Source organism: Alosa sapidissima, chromosome 7 (genome assembly GCF_018492685.1).
Source record: "Alosa sapidissima isolate fAloSap1 chromosome 7, fAloSap1.pri, whole genome shotgun sequence".
Classification (NCBI taxonomy): Eukaryota; Metazoa; Chordata; class Actinopteri; order Clupeiformes; family Clupeidae; genus Alosa; species Alosa sapidissima.
The window spans coordinates 32,251,212-32,265,617 of NC_055963.1; the positions used below are offsets into that span (position 1 = coordinate 32,251,212).

Below are 14,406 nucleotides of genomic sequence, written 5' to 3' on the forward strand. Positions count from 1 at the left end.
GCTGTGTGTGTGTGTGTTTTAATTGTGTGGCAATAACAAATGGGGTTTTAAACCAAAGGCCTCTGTGGGTGTCAGAGAAAAAAGAAAAAATTCCTGGCAGCTACAGCGCTACACTATGGGGGGCATGTGCATAAGGGGCATGTCCGTGAGGCCCCATGCTCAACTAGCAGCTTGAGTTCTAGGTAACCATTGTTTTGTACCGACAGTACTCGGTGACCTCGAGAAACGGAGATCTATGTGAATATTTCTCCTTTAATGATGTTTTCTAAACCATGTTAGGGAGGAGCTCATAGGGATGATTGGCAGCCCGACGATTTCTCTCCCCCCCTCCTCCCCTGGACGTGTTTCGTTGACTGCTAAATACGTAATTTTAGTGCGTTGTGCGGGTGATAGCGAGAAGTTTTAGAAAAGTCCTAGGCAGCCACAAATTCCAATGTTCCGCGACAGCACTCCAAGTCCACTGCGCCCACCCTAACGCCACAGAAGCGCACTTGACATCATTGGCCTATTTAAGTATAGTTAAGGAAAATTACTTTTCTGATCGTCAAAACCACACCAGAGATGTTTGGCTTTAAATATAGGCTAATAATCAGGCTGCAATGATCTCGCAAATAATTTCAGAATAGCCTAAAGTGAGTCGTCTCCACAGCAAGTATGTGTCCTAATAATTTCTATCTTAGCGACTAGGATAGTGAATGATAATGATTTCAATAGCTACAGGGCCTACATTTATTAATTTCGCAAAACTGTAAAACACAATTAAAGTTTCTTTCAGCTTATCCATGCTTTTTTTGAACGTGTAAATCACATAGAATATGTAGGCCTATATCAACCGTAGGCCTACACACTTGATCGCTATCACATAGCTGAAACGACGACTACGGTTCTTACAGTAGCCTAACTGACTCACTTTCACGTTGATCTCTATAACCGTTAATTTTTAGTAGCCTATATTCAAACCTATCCATAACCCTTGCTATTTGACTCATCATTTCACATACAAAAATATAAATAATGTCAGACAGAATTAGTAATTATTTAAAAATATATATAATCATTTTTAAAAATCTATCTCCTGCCAGCAGGGGGTGCTGCAGCACCCTCAGCACCAGAGCCGTATACTCTGCTCAGCACCACCCTTCCCGCGCCCTTGTTCTCCTCTGCAGTAATAGCACGCTCCAACTGCCCTCTTTATGTGATGTCGCTCACACATCCCAGAGGGGTATTTCACAAAACCTAGATAAGGGATTAAGCTAGGATTTTTGGTTATCCTGGCTGAATTTAGCCTTGATTTGCTTTCACAAAAGAGATGGCACATAAGTTACCATGGGGATTTATTCTGTGCACCTAGGCTAACATCCTGGCTTAGTTAATTCTAATGTTAATAATGTAATCTTATTGGTTCAGCCAGCTGTCATTCAAATTAGACCTCCGATTGAATTTAAGAGCTTTATTCCATTTACTGGTAGGCCTATATACTATTTGCTAAATGTATTTGCTCACAAAACACAACAGGTTGTCTGCCTAATAGATGTATGATGAATAGCCTACTGTAGTAGTTGATTGGAAATGGAGGGCAATTTTCAAAGGTGTTTTCAACGAATTCAGTTATAAAGACAATATAAAGGCATGTATAGTCATAGGTAATATGTGCATATTTGCAGTGACGAGTGCTTTCTTAATGACGTCGCGTGCCGAGATAAAAGGAAGCATTCACACGTGGGTGCATACGTAAATTTGCATTTAGTTTGGTCCATGCCTACTCTCGCTGTTTTACAGAAATAGCCGTGTTTCCCCATTCAAAAAAGAAAAGCTTTACTTCGCTGTTAGTCTATAAAAAGAGATTGTTCATTTTGTGTGAATGACACTATTTTCTGCGGCTTCTTCTAATTCCAACCATGGGTTCTTCGAAGTAGAAACAAGAAAGAGCACGTACTGTATGCTGAGTTACTTACACCTGGCTTGACATACTGTAGTCGCTCCTACTCATCCTGGATTGGCGTTAATGAAACTTGTTGAGCTAGGATGACCAGACAACGCTAAGTCAAGCCTCACTTTATCACTTATATTGGATTTCTTAATTCTACCTTCGTGAAATACCCCTCTGGACCAGTGACACCCCAGCTAAAGATCCTTATCAATTTCAATCCGCAATAAATGTCAAGACTAATGGCTAAACAAGTAAACATGAGCTTGTGAGGCTGATAATAAACAATAATTCTTAAACAACAACCCGACTTGTTGGGTAAGGACTACACATTATGCTTGAGAAAATCTTTAATGGTAATTATGTACAAAAATACATGTCATTCGGAAATCCTCGTCTGTGGTCAGTGAGGCCTTCCCTGGGATATCAATTGAAAAAGACCAATGACAAAAGTCTGGAAGGAGTGATTTATGTCACAGACACACGTTGTTCCTCACATCGATACGTATTAGTGCACACTCATTTGGTCAATGACAGACTTGATACCATAAATCCAGCTTTTCAAGACTCCTGGCCCTTTGGTCCGTTTACCAGGCTTCTGTTAATAATATAGCTGTGATTGTCTCATCAAGGGGGGCAGAATATGTCACCCAAAACAGTGTGTGGTCTTTCTTCCAATTTTCTTGTGAGTCTCTGGGCCCTAGTATAAAGGGTTGGGCAAAGAGCAAAGTGTCTCGTGCATGAACTAAAGCTATCGTGTGGTGTGTGGGAGTATTGAGCAGAACCACGGACCTTTGTGCTTAGGATCTTGCGCATGGTAATAAATTAGCTATTAGATTTTCCAACATTATTAAATTAGCTTCAGTTGAGTAACTTTGCACTTTGCTTTTTTTAAATTAGGGCCCTCTGCCTTGGAAGTCCAACACTATTGCAAAGAAGTCGCGGTAATCCAGGCAGTCCTTGCTCTGGAGGCCCTCATCTACACCGTGGTGACAGAGAGGAGCGAGTTGTACACCCGTGTGCCGTCCGGCGACCTCGTACCATGCGCCAAGAGCTCCTGGATGGTCATCCAGTTGTCGAAGATCCTCCTGTTCCTCTTCCGCATCATCTTCTTGTGGCTGAGCTCAATGATGTCGGGCTCCCTCTTGTCGTCTGTTCCCTCTCCTCCGCTGCTCCCCCTGACACCACCGGTGGCGGTGGTCGCATCTCGCGGCCCTGTGGCCTCGGCGCGGCTCTGCTTGACCATCTCGCGGCGCTGGCGCTGCTCGCGGGCTCTGTTGGCGTGCTGCTTGCGCTCCTCCTTGCTCCAGTAGCGGCCCATCTTGAGCTCGCTGGCGGCGTCGTCGTCCGTGGTGACGCCGCAGCGCTCCTCGCAGATGCGCAGGGCGCGCTCGCGCAGCAGCCGCCCGCGCGTCGGACGCTTGGTGATGTAGCGCGTGCCGTCGCTCCGCACCTTGACCTTCCACTCGGCCTTGGCCCCGCTGCCAGCACCCCCGCGGGACTCGGAGGGCCGAGGGCTGTCGCGTTCCCCGCAGCACGCGCTGACCAGGCTGCTCTGGCTCTGGGTGTACTCCACGGCCGAGCGCTGCTGGACCAGGTGCATGTAGCTCTGGTAGTGCTGCGCGTGCGCGGGGATATGCGCGTGTTTGTAAGGAGAGCGCGACGGTGACTTCACCGAGCTCCTCGATTCCGCAGGTGCCACCTCGCCCAGTCTGCTCCCTGCCGCAGTCGTCGTCGTCGTCGCCGTGGCCTTTGTCGGCTTACCCGCCAGACGGCTCCGGGAGGGGCTGCTGGACTCCCGGATGGGCGAGAGCGGGTGCTTGGAGCCCCTGCAGTCAGGCTTGTGTTTGGCCGGCTCATCACTGCCGTGTCTCTGTGTGGAACTGGTGGAGGAGGACAGCTCCAGGGTGCTGGGGCCCGGCGTGCTGCTGCTGCGGCAGCTCTCGCCCGTGTTGTAGGCGCTGGAACTGTCCTTGTCCAGCCCGCCGTCATCGACGTCTGCGTCGTCTGGAGGCTCTATCTTCACACCCCTGAGCTCAGTGCGCCGTGCGTCCGTCCTGTGGAGTCCATTGCGATGGAGCCAGGGCTCGGCAGCACCGCTGATGCCGAGGTCGCCTCCTCCTCCTCCTCCTCCTCCTCCGCCTTTTACACCTACATCACCTCCTCCGCCGCATACCTGCCCGTGCAGCTGCTGCATTTGGTGAGCGTGCACGATGCTCTGGCACTCCAGCTCGATGTGCCGCAGCTCGGCATTCAGAAACTCCAGCTCCGGGTCGACGGCCATCACCACGCTGCCCATGCCCACGCCGGGGTGGGCGCCCTGCCACGGGCCACCGCCGCCGTAACCCTGACCCCCGCCACTGCCCCGCACCAGGTACTTGAGCTCCAGCAGCTCGCGGAAGTGCTCGCACTCGTCCTCCAGGAGGCCCAGGGAGTCTGCGTCGGCGTCGGCCGAGAAGAAGGAGTCGTTGCTCAGGTGCGCGTCTCCGTCTCCGCCGCTTCCCAGCGTGTCCTGACTGTAGGCCCGCACCGCGTGGGGGTCGCCCAGCAGCACGGCTGAGGTCAGACCAGTGTCGTCGGGCAAGTTCTCCTGCTCGGAGCTCTCGTCGTTGCGGGTGCTATCGTCTGTGCGGCCCACGCCACTGTCCTTCTCGTGGTGGTGAGACAGGATGGCGACGGTGTCATGCATCCCAGCGTGCCTAGTGTGCATGTTCTAGAGAAGAGAGTGGAGTCAGTAGCTCTCAATGCACACATGCAGCATTTAGTTTTTACAGCTGTTACATAAAATATCTAAATGTGTAAGAATAATATTTCATATATACAGTGTATATATGGTATACAATACAAAGTTGTAATATATATATCCCATATACCTCAAACTGACACAGCTTGTCATGGTTTACCTATGATCCAGATATTGATTGATTGATTGAATGATTGATTGACTGGGCACACTCTTAGTCTCATCTACTTATTGCCAGTATACATGTACGCAGGTAAGTACATTCTATTACCAACACCTGCTTAATTACTATTGTAGTAAAAATCACACACAAATACATATTGCCTAACTTGTTTTCCATGCTGTTTCCATTCCAACATGTGCACATGCAAAATTAACTTTCCAGTCTTGGTGTTCCCCACCAGGGGGCAGTATTGAGTGGTCTCGGGGCTCTGACCTGCTGCAGCATGCTGGCCGTGTACTGCATGGCCTGGTGATGCTGCTCCTCCAGCATGTCCATGTGCAGCCCGTCCAGGAAGTCATTCCTGTCGTCCTCCAACCAGCCTCCATCCAGCTGGAAAACAACAACCTCAGGTTAGTACTTATTGGCCACTCTCTCTTTCTTTTGATTTACCGCTGCTTAATAGTTCATGTTACTATTTCTTGAATCATTTTTTGGAACTGGGGATAATATGAATGACCAAACCCTGTGGTAACATCAATGATGCCATGCCATGATCAACATCGTAAGGATTTGGCACTAAAATAAAGCCATCTACAAGTCTCATTCATCAGTTCTCACAACAGAGAGAGATGCTGGCTCCAAGAGAGTGTGTGTCTGAATCAGCTGCAGAAGTGTCTGTACATGATTCGTTTCCATGGTTTCCAGCAGTTCTGTAGCATATTTAAACAGTGTGGACTGTTTGAATGTGTGTATTTGCACAATTCTGACCTTGTACGTTTAAGTGTATGTGTATATGTGTGTGTGTGTGTGTGTGTACGTGCCTGTGCATTTATGTGTGTGTGTGTGTGTGTGTGTCTGTGTGTGTGTGTTGAGTGTGTGAATGAGTGCATGCATGTCTGTGTCTTTGTGTGTGTGTCTCTGTGTGTGTGTGTGTGTGTGTGTGTGTGTGTGTGTGTGTGTGTGTGTGTGTGTGTGTGTGTGTGCCTGTGCATTTATGTGTGTGCGTGTGTGTGTGTCTGTGTGTGTGTGTTGAGTGTGTGAATGAGTGCATGCATGTCTGTGTCTTTGTGTGTGTGTCTCTGTGTGTGTGTGTGTGTGTGTGTGTGTGTGTGTGTGTGTGTGTGTGTGTGTGAGCTTGTCACAGTTATGGTCTGTGAGCAAACCTGGCACTCGGGCCGAGCCATGAGAAGACACACATTTCTGCTCTTCTCGCAGGCCAGCAGGGCCACTGCATCCTCATGCGTCTGGATCTCCACGCCATTTATCTGACACACAACAGCACAGCAGCACAATTACGCATGTTCATATGCACAACTTTCATTATTGCATGCAACATGAATGAAGGTGTGTATATACACTGCCTGGCCAAAAAAAAGGTCACCACCTGGATTTAAAGGGTAACTTGTCAACTATTTCAACTTAATAAACCCGTTTAGAAATCATTTGGATGGTTAAATGACCTGTTCCGGTGAAAATGGTGACGTTCCCCGCTCCCTCTAGCGTCCCCAGGCGGAAAACAAACCTTGCAACTTTGGGACTATCGTCCCGGTAAGTGAGAAACAAGAAATCGTGTTTCTTACCTTGTAACATCCACATTGTTCTGTCAAACGTATGCTAACCGTTTCGCTAGCTTGTAAACAAATCCATGTGCTTTATCATTACCTTTTTCCATAGTTTGAAATAGCGTAATACACAACTTCTCCAGCAGAGGGGGAAATATAGCTAATCCAAGTTTCCCTTTAACTAAGCAAATAGGTAAGAGCCTCTCTGTGGGGGCAGTGCTATGATCTAGGGTTGCTGCAGTTAGTCAGGTCTAGGTTCAGCAACGTTATGTGCCCAAAGAATGAGGTCAGCTGACTACCTGAATATACTGAATGACCAGGTTATTCCATCAATGGATTTTTTCTTCTCTGATGGCATGTGCATATTCCAAGATGACAATGCCAGGATTCATTGGGCTCAAATTGTGAAAGAGTGGTTCAGGGTGCATGAGACATCATCACCAGACACAGAGTCCAGACCTTAACCCCATTGAGAATCTTTGGGATGTGCTAGAGGGCCTTAGGATGTGCTCTCCCGTCATCAATATAAGATCTTGGCGAAAAATGAATGCAACGCTGAATGAAAATAAATGTTGTGACATTGCAGAAGCTTGTGGAAACGATGCCACAGTGAATGTGTGACGTTCTCAAAGCTAAAGACCAATGGAATATTAGAGTGTGTACCCTCTTTTGGCCAGGCAGTGTACATCAAACACTTACCGGTATATTACATCACACATTCTGTTATTACATGTACAGTACAGTATATGCCAGGGCTCCGAACCGGTTCAAGGAACGAAAACGAAAACCGAAAACGAACGGAATTTTACGGAATTTTACGAGGAGCAGAAACGGAAACGAAAACAAAATGATCTTCAACTGTTCCGGAACAGAAACGTTATTCTGAAATCCACAAAACCGGTTAATAACGTTTTTTTTTTTGTTCTCTATATATTTTATAAAATTTCACAAAAGCATATCCTATGTCAGGGAGACTATTTCCGGTTGTGCGAAAAACAAGCCCGCATCTACACTGTTAATGTGAGCTAACAAGCCGCTATGTAGCCAACTACTGTAGGCGAACAGCCTAATAATTTGATTTCTGCAGTTTGAAAAAAAAAAAAAAAAAGAATAAATGGACCTTTGGTCCAAATGTGTATATTTTGTCTTGCTGTTGTAATGTAACCTATCCGTCTGCCACTTCGGATCTTAGGCCAGCTCGTAGCGTAGGCTACTGAAACTGATTTGGAAATTGTTTGTAGCCTATGCGTAATAGCCTATTTTGCCTGTCCACGCCTTGTTGTTTTTAAAGTCTGGATTTGAAATGTTTGCGCAATTGTAGCCTATTCTATGTAGAAGAGTTAAACGGGAAATATGAGATAGGCCTTGTCAGCAACAGACAGGTTCGTTTATAAACAGGGTTGGAATTATAGCGCAAGCCTTTGAAGATCTCCATATGGATAAAACTTAGGCTACAATCAGGTAAGGAGTTTAGCACGTATCCAGAAATATTTTTGATAAGAAATTATTTATAGGCATAGGTTAGGCCTACAGTAAGTCTGGCTATGGGATGGATAGCCCATCTGAATGTTTTTGGATGCTGCCTGTGATTTATTATTTTTGGGCATAGCTACGGTAGGCTAAATCAAGGGGAAATAATGAGTAGGGGAGAGCCGGGACAGTTGAAACACTTTTCAATTAAACGTAATTTACATAGCGATCGTACCACACAGAAAGCTAATATTTGGTCACCTACATCTAACCTAACCTACATCTGTCCTCTGTCAAATACAGATGCATTTTCAGCTTTGAACAAAACCGTTATCATGAATGGTACTCCCAAAAGTTTTTATTTTAGATATATTGTTGCAGGGCTATACGTCTTTGTGCATGTCTGTTAACAACTCATTGCCATCATCATGAAGCGTGTATGCAGCGGTTTTTGAAATATCTAATATCTAATAGAAGTGGATGATTCTGCCATGTTTATAGCTAGAACGGTAAGCTTTCCCATTTATATCATGTTTATATTGTTGAAAATATCGTTTCACTAGGTTTTTAGGTGGGTTAGGCCAATGCACATCCAAATAAGTAGGCTTAACGACCCACCGGCCGTCAGTCTCCATAGGATAACATGGGGAAACTCAACCCCCTATCTGGTGGGCCCAAATGTATTTTCATCTTCCTAAAACTGTTTTTCTATGTCTTACCTCCATAAATAATTGTTTAAACACACCTATTTGTGCATTTAATTAAAATACATGGAGTTACAGCCTGGTCGGGACGATTGAAACACGTGTTTCAATCGTCCCGACACAGACATATGTCACTACAGCTTGATTTGCTTTCCATGTAAACAAGCATGCGATATGAAAGTCTGGGATTGTGGAGAACACTAAATGGTCTACTGAATAAGCATTACGTCAAACCTTTAAATGAAAAACACTCATTGATAATCGAAAAAATGTAACCACTAATGAAGTTTACTTTTGCGCATCAAAACTCGTTTATCACTCCGTGATAAAATGACATAGCAGGAAGATATTTGGCTGATAGAAGGAGGTTAACATGCTCTATGTTTTGACCGAAGGACGTCTGTCTATCATCATCACACTCGGAGAAAACTGGATTGTTTCATTCGTCCCGTGTTTCAATCGTCCCGGCTCTCCCCTACGTCTCATCTAAGGTAAAGTCCACAAAAATAGACTTGATAGGCCCGCCAAACACTGCCGGAACTTTAAGAACGAACGATATTTTGCGTTCCGAACCGGTTCAGGACCGATATGTTTGTGGCGGAACGCATGCAAGAACGAAAACGTTAAACATAGGCCTACCTGAACCGTTCGGAACGGAACGTTTGAAAAATAATTTCGTTTTCAAGCCCTGGTATATGCATCATCAACATTAATAAGGGTATGGATATGTATGTGATTTTGGACTGTCCAGTCACCTGTTACGATGTTTGAAAGTAGTGACATACCTGAATGATTCTGTCACCTTCTCGAATGCGCCCATCTTTTGCTGCAATACTGTTTGGATCAATCTGCCCAAAAAAGAGGAATGAAATGCTGAATATGGAAACATGTTTGATGTTAATGGTGGGCAAAGTTTAAAGTCTGTCAAAAAGCAAAGTTCTAATGCATAAATTAGTTATTGTGTGGCATGTGGGAGTATTGACCCAACTCATGTTGTGTTTCAGGTCTTGCCCATGCTGTGAAATTAGCAAAATTGCCTATATTAAAACAACTTTAGTTAGGCTAGACATTGTACTTTGCCCATAATTCAAATGATGATTTAATATATCTTCCTGGTTCGCCTGGCTCTGTCCCCACCCTGTATGTGTTTCTGACCCCTGTGATGTTTGTGTTACCTCACTGACGTAAACCCCAGTCTCGTCCTCGTCAGTGCGGTAGCACAATGTCAGACCCAGCTTGTCTTGGGTGCTCATTCTCTGCAGATCCACCTCCTGCAATCACAAGACAAACACATACTGTCATGGCAAATACACACACACACACACACACACACACACACACACACACACACACACACACACAACACACACACACACTGGTCATGAGGATGAATACACACAACCAGATTGTTGAGATGAAGGGTTGAATTAAAGGGTGATGTACTTTCAAACTAAGGTGACTTTGTCTAAAGAGACAGATGTGTCGGTGCCTTGGTCTGTGTCCGATGCAATTTGGGCTTTTGTTGAGATAAAAATCATCAGAACATACTGAAGTAAACCATGGCAGTTTCATACCCTAAGGCGGGGATCACATTGACCAGCAGCAAGTGGCATATTTTCTATTGTTTACAATAGTTCTGTAGCAAAGTGTTTGGCACTTACACTAGTGACAAAAGAGCTGAGAGTTGAACTTCAAAAAATTGAAGTTGAATTTTATATAGCCTTCACTTTCTGAGCAACCTCATCCTTACACACACACACGCACACACACACACACACACACACACACACACACACACAGTAATTAGTGTCCCATTTTAGTGCTTCATCATACGGTTGGTTTATCCTATGCCTAATACTCTTTCTTTTAAGGACAGATAGATGACTCAGCTGTCAAAAATATTATAAAATGATGGAGCAACCTGATTCATCTTGTTGCCTGTCAGCACCAATAGTCTTCATATATCTACTTGAGAGTCTAACAAAACAGCTGTGTGTGTGTGTGTGTGTGTGTGTGTGTGTGTGTGTGTGTGTGTGTGTGTGCACAAGGATGGCAAATATCAAAATTACCTCATATTCTAGCTCCTCTTTGTCAAGCTCTTGCTGAATGCCTTCTAGATATTCGCTGGAGTAAAAACAGTCACAGTTTGGCATGCAACTGCAGAAGGAAAAAAAAAGACAGCACAAACCAGTTCATCTTCATCACCATCTACTGTACACATGCAATCAGCCAATACTCAGTCATGCACAATCAAATCCTGGGGTACATTTTGTCACACCGTAAAACATCTTTCAAGCATTTTTCATGTAAATCTATGGCTAATGCTATTATTAGTCAATCTGTGAAGTCAAATCTATAAAGACCACATAATTTAGTCTCAAGAGTATGTATTTATAAAATCTGTAGGTCTACTACACAGTAAGTCACTTTGGATAGAAACATATGGCCCTTGCTTTTAATTATTTAAATTGTATGACCATTGGCACTTTGGAAGGCACCATGAAACAAAATGTAATATCACTATTATTATTATTATTATTAGGGCCCGAGCACCGAAGGGCGCAAGGCCCTATTGTTTTTGTAAGGATTATTATTATTGTTATTCCACTTTTTTGCTTTCCTGTTTTTGAGGTGGTTAACATGGTCGAAAACTCTTGAAATTTGGCACACACGTCAGGTGTCACGCATCGCAGTTAGGTACAAGAGCTTGACCCCGGGCGTGGCCCAGGGACTCGCTAGCGCCCCCTTAGGTGACTGATCCCGTGGTTGGCAAATATTTTGAGGTGGTTAACATAATCGAAAAGTCTTGAAATTGGCCCAGAGACTCGCTAGCGCCCCCTTATGTCACTGTGACTTGTGGTTGGCATATAGTTTTAGATACACACACCAAATTTGGGGGGTGTATGTAACTCCCAAAAACAAACAACTTTTGTATTAACATGCCATTAGCCACGCCCACAGGAAGTGAGGTAATTGAGAATTTGTGCGTTGTGGACATGATCAATTTTAACGTACTCCTCCTAGACGGTTGATCCGATTCATGTCAAAGTTGGTATACATGACGCTGAGATGTTCCTGATTCTAAATTGTGAAGCCTTTTTTGATATGTTGTAATTTGACAAAATGGCGAAATTGTTCATTTTAATACCGTTCCACACAAACAATAAATGTGTCATAATTCACCATGCATGGCTTGAAATGTTTTAAATTTCACAGGTCATTAAAGACCATGTTAATGATAATATTCACATGCCCATAATGCATGTTTGGCATAGCGCCACCAACTGGCAACAGAAAGAATGACAATTATACTGATGTCACATGATCAATTTGAACATACTCCTCCTAGACGGTTTGTCAGATTCATTTGAAATTTGGCAAACATTATGCCAAAATGTCGCTGATGTTAAATTGTGAATGGATTTTTGAATGTTGTAATATATTTGATATGATTTTAATATCTCACCACATAAACAGAAAATGTGTCATAAATCACAGTGCATTGAATGAATGGTCTGAAACTTCTCAGGTTAATAGATATCATGATTATGATGATATCCAGACACCCAATGGGCCTGCCTGGCATAGCGCCACCACCTGGCCAAGCAGGAAATGTGCCAGAAATGGACAATGCCTTAAGTGATTGATCTGAAACGTTATAAAATATTGGATATCATTATTGTGATGATATTCACATGCGTAATTCACAGGCCTAGCATAGCGCCACCTTCTGGCCAAGCAGGAAATGTGCCAGAAATGCTCTATGCTTTGAATAAATGGTCTGAAACTTTTCAGGTTAATAGATATTATGATTATGATGATATCCAGACACCCAATGGTCCTGCCTGGCATAGCGCCACCACCTGGTCAAGCAGGAAATGTGCCAGAAATGGACAATGCCTTAAGTGATTGATTTGAAAGTTTACAAACATTTTGGATATCATTATTGTGATGATATTCACATGTGTAATTTCCATGCCTAACATAGCGCCACCATCTGGCCAACCAAAAAGTGTATCAGAAATGTTCTTTGCTTAAAATGAATGGTCTGAAATTTCTCAGGTTAATATATATTATGATTATGATGACACCCAATGGGCCTGCCTTGCATTACGCCCCCACCTGGCCAAGCGAGTAAATGTGGCAGAAAATAAAATACAAAAACAAATAGCACACGCATCAAATATGTACATTTCACAACCGCACCACGTCGGTGCTTTGTTGGATTCCGACATGTCATGGGTTGCGGCCCGCAGGTGCTCGGGCCCGCCATTGCCGCTTGCGGCTATATTTATTATTATTATTATTATTATATAAGGAGTGATAGTGAATGAGCATGTGTCCTCCTCACTCTTTGGGTAGCAGGTATTCCCCCAGCATAGGCATGGGGGACATGGCCAAGGGCCCCAGGGAAGAGGCAGGCATCTGGGTGAGAGTGGAGATGTGCTCCAGGGTGATGTCCGTCTGTGTGCTGCTGTCCACTCCTCTGTGGTTGCAGGCTGGTCTGCCAGACATGGACACCATTGCTGCTGCTGTCGGTGTGTGTGTGCCAGACGTCCGCCGCAGCACCTGCACCTCCACGGGCTCTCTGGCCAGGTGGAAGGCCTCCACAGCCTGGTCATGGGATGCCTTGGACAGGTCCCTGCCATTCACCTGGAGACAGGCTAGGTGTTAGTGGTGTGTTACTGCTGTATAGTGCTTCCGATTCTGTGCTAAAAACAATGAAATAACCATGAGCAACACCAATATTGCAGAGCAGTGTTAACCATCAACAATGGAAAAACACATTTTGTTTTTACCTACATAAATAATGTCAAGTAAACAGACATGTCAAGTTGTATTTGGGAAGTCAAATACTGTAGGTTATTGCACTGGGAGTCCAGAGGTGTTTCATTCAATACCAGACTTAATTACAGTAACACGGTAGCGCTCGACACTCAGTGGATAATTGCTTATTGGATGCAAATGCAAATTGCAAATCCTATTCAAATGAAACTGAAACCGGGAGGAGAAATTCAATTCAGCAGTCAGGAAGCTCAGTGAGGCTTCAAGGGACCCACAATCTAAATTAAACGGTCTGTCAGCACTCAGAGATGGCCTGCACCCAGTGGTGATAACCTTCTGACCCACCCTGTGTCCCATCTTGAACTGTGTGTGCATGTCTGTCTGTGTGTGTGTGTGTGTGTGTGTGTGTGTGTGTGTGTGTGTGTGTGTTTGTGCACTGGGGTAGATAACATTGATGAGGCTTCTTTAAGGTCACTGGCCTTACAAAGGCTTCTAGTCACTGCCATTCTCGCTCCCCTTTTTGAAATGATTGACCCCCCCCCCCCCCCCCACCCCTGTAATTCCAACTGGGCACATTGTTTAAAATATTCCATTAACAACAGGCCATTCTGTTGTTGTGTCCGTGTTTGTCTTGTTTCACTGGTCTTCACCTTAACATTCCATTAAGACACTCTCGGGCCAACAATTTGAAATGGCTAGGGTTGAGATCGATGGTAGAGATGAGCACAGTGCCTGTGGGTCAATGTGTTTTGTCTGTGTTGCTCTTGCTTTAACGGTTTTCCGTTTTTGGTCTTGTATCCCCTCACCCCTTCAGACTGCACTGGTTTACTAAACCATCGTCTCTTGCCCGGTCAAAACCCAATCAATATCTATGCATGTTGTCTTTTCTTGGGGAAACTTCTGTATCAGTATATTTACAGTATCATTAATGGCACAGAAAAAAAACAGTCCTGACTGCACAGTACTGTCTGGGCCAAACTCCACTGCTCTGGTCCAGAAAGCCCAAACTAAATCAGACAGAATTCACACAGAGATGCCCCTGGGCGAGTGTG

The 14,406-nt window shown here is 44.6% G+C and overlaps 1 protein-coding gene across 1 annotated transcript in view; it reads right to left on the bottom strand.

The window, feature by feature from the left end:
* Positions 1-2,304: 2,304 nt before the first annotated feature.
* LOC121714108 (E3 ubiquitin-protein ligase PDZRN3-B-like) overlaps positions 2,305-14,406 on the bottom strand; it is a 54,685-nt gene continuing 42,583 nt past the window's right edge. Inside the window, exons 4-10 of the mRNA XM_042099289.1 lie at positions 12,921-13,222; positions 10,639-10,726; positions 9,745-9,840; positions 9,355-9,417; positions 5,997-6,098; positions 5,107-5,223; positions 2,305-4,640 (exon numbers count right to left, since the gene is read on the bottom strand). Coding sequence (XP_041955223.1) covers positions 2,907-4,640; positions 5,107-5,223; positions 5,997-6,098; positions 9,355-9,417; positions 9,745-9,840; positions 10,639-10,726; positions 12,921-13,222 — 2,502 coding nt within the window. The 3' untranslated portion in view covers positions 2,305-2,906. The remainder of the gene's footprint in view (positions 4,641-5,106; positions 5,224-5,996; positions 6,099-9,354; positions 9,418-9,744; positions 9,841-10,638; positions 10,727-12,920; positions 13,223-14,406) is intronic.